The sequence below is a fragment of the Vicia villosa genome, linkage group LG4 (genome assembly GCF_029867415.1).
Source record: "Vicia villosa cultivar HV-30 ecotype Madison, WI linkage group LG4, Vvil1.0, whole genome shotgun sequence".
In the NCBI taxonomy this organism is placed as follows: Eukaryota; Viridiplantae; Streptophyta; class Magnoliopsida; order Fabales; family Fabaceae; genus Vicia; species Vicia villosa.
The window spans coordinates 150,858,066-150,864,065 of record NC_081183.1 but is presented as its reverse complement, the minus strand read 5'-3'; the positions used below and the strand labels follow the sequence as shown (position 1 = coordinate 150,864,065).

General features: G+C 35.8%; 1 protein-coding gene across 1 annotated transcript; it reads right to left on the bottom strand.

Annotated features, from left to right (window-relative positions):
• Positions 1 to 605: 605 nt before the first annotated feature.
• On the bottom strand, positions 606 to 1,951 carry LOC131599936 (S-adenosylmethionine decarboxylase proenzyme 4-like). Its single transcript, XM_058872176.1, has one exon. It carries the CDS (start codon positions 1,803 to 1,805, stop codon positions 762 to 764), a length of 1,044 nt encoding a protein of 347 aa, XP_058728159.1. The 5' UTR covers positions 1,806 to 1,951; the 3' UTR covers positions 606 to 761.
• Between the last annotated feature and the right edge of the window lie 4,049 nt (positions 1,952 to 6,000).

Sequence of the window (6,000 nt, the reverse complement as noted above, 5' to 3'; positions counted from 1 at the left end):
AATTATTTTTTAACTTATCCATAAACAATATCATGAGGCGTGGCTGGTGGCTCATATCCAAACCAATTTCAGGGTAGAAGAGCACTCCTAACTCATGAGAAGCTAAAAATGATATAAAAACAAAGCATAAAAAGACAAGAGGTAGATAAAACATGAGAAAATGAAAGGACAAAAACAGAAAGAAAAGTTGAATATATAAACCTCAAACAATTGCACCTTTAAGCCCACTACACATAACACCCTCCTCAAAATCCTTAGGCGTGACAAACCTAAGTGGGATGCATTATGATGAAAATCATATCTCACTATCCCACACTACCTGCTTTCCCCTTTTGGACATTGCATTCAAAACACAAACATCCATATTTGGAATATCTCTATTTGAAATTCACATAAAAAATGGCCATCAAAATTCACATATTAATTGTCACATCTAACAACTTTTAATGATGAAAATATTTCTCATATAGTTTTGAGATAATAGAATTTTTAATGAGATCAATTTTTTTTCTTCTTTCGCACCAGTTCTGACCTACATAATAAATCGATTAATCCGGCTTGTGTTACGGAAGCACGTGCACTGATCAAATGTATTCACTACAAAATCAAGCACACATTAATTCTTAATTTATAAAGAAGAACCATGCCATCATACAATAAGACATTAAGACTTTTAAAATGATATTAGACATTTAGATTTAATAGTTCCATTAATAGATAAAATACAATAAATCTTAACCAAATCAGATAAACAAGAAAGACTATTTTGTACCATTTTTCCGGCGAAGAGGCGTAAATGTTTGAAACACCACGCAACCTATCGCCGGAAAATGGTCCATAACACAACTCCTACATTTCAACCCAAGAGGCTCCACTGCACCGGCAACCTTCCTCCAAACCTCATTGTTATGCTCACTACATGTCCTTATCGACACCGACATTGTCCCCGGTCGGAAAATCTGAACAACCTTCCTCAACACATGAACCATGTTATCATCATTGTCGTTTAAGGACCCTACACATTCAAAGCTTGCATAGCTATAACCATCTTCCGGAGTTACATGAATGGTAGAATACAATTCTCCATCAATGCCATTCATTGAATATCCACAAGGATCAAAAGCAAAATCACAAACGAATGCTTCTTTGTTGATTTCGTTTATCCCGGTTAGCTCCGTCATTTCTTTTCCGGCCGAGTGACCGGATTTTTCATCGTTGGGCTCCCGGAAGAATTTTCGGGCCAGAATAGGATCCAACCCTGTCATGCAAATCTCCATTGTGTATGATTCTTGATCATATTGAAGAGGGTTTTGGGTTGCTGTGAAAACATGCCATGAATGAGAAGAAGATTTTGAAGGCATGATGGAAGCTTTTCGGAAGCAAAGATTTGAAGGGATAGTGTTTTGCAAGAAAGTGAGTTCATCGTTGAATGAAGTGTGAGGGAAAGGTTGTGAGTTTGGGAAAATGAAGCTACCTCTTGTGTAAGAGAGAGAGGAGAGTGTGAGGTTTAAGTGATTATTTGCGAAGTAGATTAATGGAGTAATCGATTTGAGAAGCTGTGTGGTTCCACAAGTTTTGATTATGATTTTTGTTGGGTATACAAAGAGACTTGATTCTGATAAAACATAGGAATCAAAGTAAGAGTTAGCAAGGGCTGAAACGACTGTGCATTGAACAGCTTGTAGGATTTGTTGAATGGATTCGAATTCGAGTTTTCTTAAACCAAGTTGGTTGTGATTTGGATGATTGTCAATGAAATGAAGTTCTAGTCTTTTTTCAAAGCCTTCGAAACCAGAGAATGACATTTTGGGAAGAAGAATGAGAGAGAGATTTGGATGTTGTGTTGAGGTGGAGGTGAGAGAAATAGTGAGGGGTGTGGTTAGTATTTATAGGTGAGTGTGAGGTTTGAGAAGAGAGCATGAGGGTGATGAAACCAAGAATCATGATTTTGGGCATTATGAAGTGAATGGGATTATGATATGTAACAATTTTGTTGTGTTTTTTAAGTTCAATCTTGTCTTCTATTAGAGACATTAACATGAAACATAATGTATATTGGCCACGCTCATGATCGGTTCTTTTATCACTAGGACTTAGTATTTTATAGCTCTATAGCCACCTCTTCATAGTTTACATTATGTAAATTAAGATTTTTTTAAAATATTGGTTACACATTTATGCGTAATTGTAAAGACTTAATCTAATTGAGTCGGATACAACTATAATAAATAATAGAGATTTTTTCAATAATTGATAGCGGTTGTTTTCTCGTGGCTGAATTTAAATAAAAAATGTCTAGTTAAAATAATAAAGATATAAATTATCTTTGTACTTGTCAAAAAATACACAATGTGTGTTACCTCTAAGCTAATAGGGAGTTTAGCGTTGGCTCGCAATGGCGAGATGTCGTATTTAATGGTGTTTAGGGTGGTGAGAGAGCAAGCTCACGTGAGGTGGGAAGTTCTGTGAGTTTTAGGAGGTATCGTGTGTATTTACGATTTGTCTCCTCAACCTGTATTTATAGAGGCATATGAGCCAAAGATTCAGGAAACCCTTAAGAACTAGTAAATGCTTCCCCTTTACTGGGAGAAATGGTTAAGTGCTTATTTCTTAGTTAGTCATTCCCCTCATGCAATTAAGGAGGATTGTATAGGCGATATTATTCATATCTCCCCTTAGGGTGAGCCTACGTTCCACATAAAGGACACGCCCTAGGCCCCGCCTCATGTGGCTGCGCCCAACAAAGGACTTATGGCGCCCTATTTTAGGAACCTCACAAATATATCACTACAATCTTCTATAGTCTTGTTCGATATAAAATTAAAATGGTATCAATTGAGTTTCTTAGCACTTTCTTTTTAACTAATATATTTGAAGAGTATAGTTAAATAGATATATAAAAATTCAAAAGTATTTGAATTTTGACAAAGGTCTCTTTCAGTTTATAAAAAAATTTAAATTCGAATTCACTTCTAAAAATACAACAGAGTTAAATTTTTTGAAGGAAAGTTGTTGTATTCATTGTAGTCCTCTCCTACTCAATAGATTAATATATGTAGTTACGTGAAAAAGATATACTTTATTTATATTTTAAAAATTAGGCATATTAAAATGAAAGTTAAAAAGCAGGAACGATATATTTCTATAAAAATAAACAAAGTCACAAATAATATATAAGAAGCAAATAGCACTATAAGTGCTTAAGAGAAACAAGTTTGAAAAAAGCTCAAGACAAAAAACAACACGAAATGCAAAACAACAAATCGATGAGATAAGAAAAACATAAACCAAACAAACCAATTATTCGAATTATCTTAAAGCGAAGGATACACCAAAACTTAGGAGATAGCAAACTAGAGAAACAAAGACATGATCATCTGCAAACCTATGGATCGCAGCTGGACACCTAGCACACCCATATATGCCTAACTACTTGAGCGAGTCTTATTCCTAGTCAACTAGAGAAACAACAAAATATGGAGCATGTACATCAACCCATTTTCAAGCCAAGGTGATAATTGAGGACGTGTGAGTAATCGCCAAGCCCTCCCAATAAAAAAATAAACTCTGCTATGCATTTTTCAAATAGTCTGATCCATTGAAAGATAGATCGAAACCAAACCTGACACCTTTTTCAGATGACCCAAATCCAGAAACAACTCAAACACCCCTAAAATTGACGGTGGTAAAGGCTCGACTGCCCTACCCACCTAAAGACTTAATACCAAATGGATAAAGCAACCTCGCACATCACAAAGAGATGATCAATTGACCCCACCTGCCACACACACACAGGAAGCATCATGCATTATTATAGTCACACATTATTTGGCGTCTTGGGAGATTTTGTCTAGTTGACAACCTATTCTAGATCAACCGCCAAGAAAACACAACCACTTTAACAGACGCCCAACTCTTCCAAACCCTAACAAGCCTTGTAAGTCCCTTTTTGACACGCTGAAAGGTTAGCATAAGTTTATGTAACCACACCTAAGATAAGATCGAGCAAAGCGTTAAAGAGCACCTCCTCCCAAACAAGAAAAGTTTGCCTCCACCTAAAACTCTAAACTCAGACCCCCTACCCAAGAATCCAAATAGCCCACCACTTGAGATTTCAGCTCCGAGATAAGAAATAACCTTTAAAAGATACACACAAAGGGGTATTCCCTACCTAGACATCATCTTAACACAAAAGGAGACAAAATATATAGACTCCTGATCCGAAGGAAATCCAAGGAGAAAGACATATCTCCATCAATGAGAGACCCTCATAAGCCATCCTACCTTGCCTCCCAAATTGGATTCAAAACATTGGGAACCATACCTAGCCTTGGTAATATCAACTCAAAGTGACGGCAAGTCCAAAAGAATCTTCCATATCCCCTTAATTAATAAAGCAAGATTAACAAATCTAAGATCTTTCATTCTCAAACCTCGTACCAATTTTTCCTTACACATATCTTCCCACTTAACCTGCGTGACATTTATTTCTCCTTTCGAGGCACCCCTAGAGAAAACGCCTTTGCAAATCCACCAACTTCCTTCAATCTGAGACCAGCATCTTCATAAGAGACAAAAAGAACACGATGATTGAGTTCAACATTGAATTCAGAAGGACCATCCTACCTTCAAGGTTAACAAATCTCTTCTTCCAAGAGGCAAATCTCTTAGAAACTAACATAACAAGAGGATCTCAAGTTTTTTCCTTCTTCAGGTTTGCACTCATAGAAAGTCTTAAACACTTGAAAGGAAGAGAACTCGCCTTATAGTAAAGAAAGCCTTCTGCCAGTTTATACAATTAACCAATAATGGGAATAAGTGTAAAACCTCCCAACTCCAAAGGAGACCCACCCTTCAGGATAAGAGCGGCAAAAAATGACGTTATGATCTTAGGTAACACGGAATTCTGAAAAAACTGATCAAACATAACACAAACCTCATCCTTGACAACCCCCAAAACTTCTTATAAAAAAATTGAATCCATCAGGATTCGGACTCTTAGACCCATCAATCTCAGCAATCACCCCATCCACTTTCAAAGGCAAAAATATAGAAGATAGAGACTCAGCCTCAGCTAAAGAGAGACACGGCAGGGAAAACCCATCAAGGGTTGAGCTAAAGGCCTCGAAATTAGAAAAATTCTCTTTAAAGAATCTAGAAATATCTCCCCAGACTTTGGGAACTGTCTCCAACCAAAGGTCGCCCACAAGGAGGGTCACCAAACTATTCATCTTAGTCCTCTACTTAACTTAGACATGAAAGTACCTTGTATTAATATCCCCTCTTTCGGCCAAGCCAATCTAAAACTCTAGAATAAGTGAGAGTCCCGACACTAAAAAAGATCCAATAACTCCTGACAAACCTGCGACCTACAAAGAAATTACTCATGAGAAAGATACACCGTCTCTTTTTTTTTTTGCATTATGGGTTATTTAATTTGGTGTGTGATATAATATTGGTTTAATTTTTTTCCTTGAAACTATAAAAACAAATAAAAAATTTAACCAGAATGATTGGCTAAACTAATGATATGTGACATATATAATTGTGTTGAAAACATATCATATATATACTCTTCTTTTCACAAATATCTCAAATAAATTTGAGATTTTGTAGGAGTTCAAGTACTCCATATCAATGATAAAATCTAATAAAATAGAAACATAATCATATATCGAAGCTAGAGCCTAGATAGATTTGTATACTTATTCTCCATACAGTGTAATTATGCATGAACTAAGTAGAGAAGTTAAAACATATCATTTTGTAAAGAAAATCACAGCCACTAATTAATGAACTTTGTTAATGTAACCATATATACAGGATATGGATAATGTCACTGCATAATGGAAAAGAGTAAACAACACAATTGATAGAGACATTTTATTTTTGTCTAGTGAATACACAATTTCATCATTGAAATTGTAAGTTGTAACTATAGAGATATTGTCTTTGTATACTGCTAGGAGGACAAGTGTTAGTAACAAAAAGTATTTTGCA

Excerpts from the sequence above, each read along its gene's own strand:
- LOC131599936 (XM_058872176.1), bottom strand. The coding sequence starts at position 1,805 with ATGTCATTCTCTGGTTTCGAAGGCTTTGAAAAAAGACTAGAACTTCAT.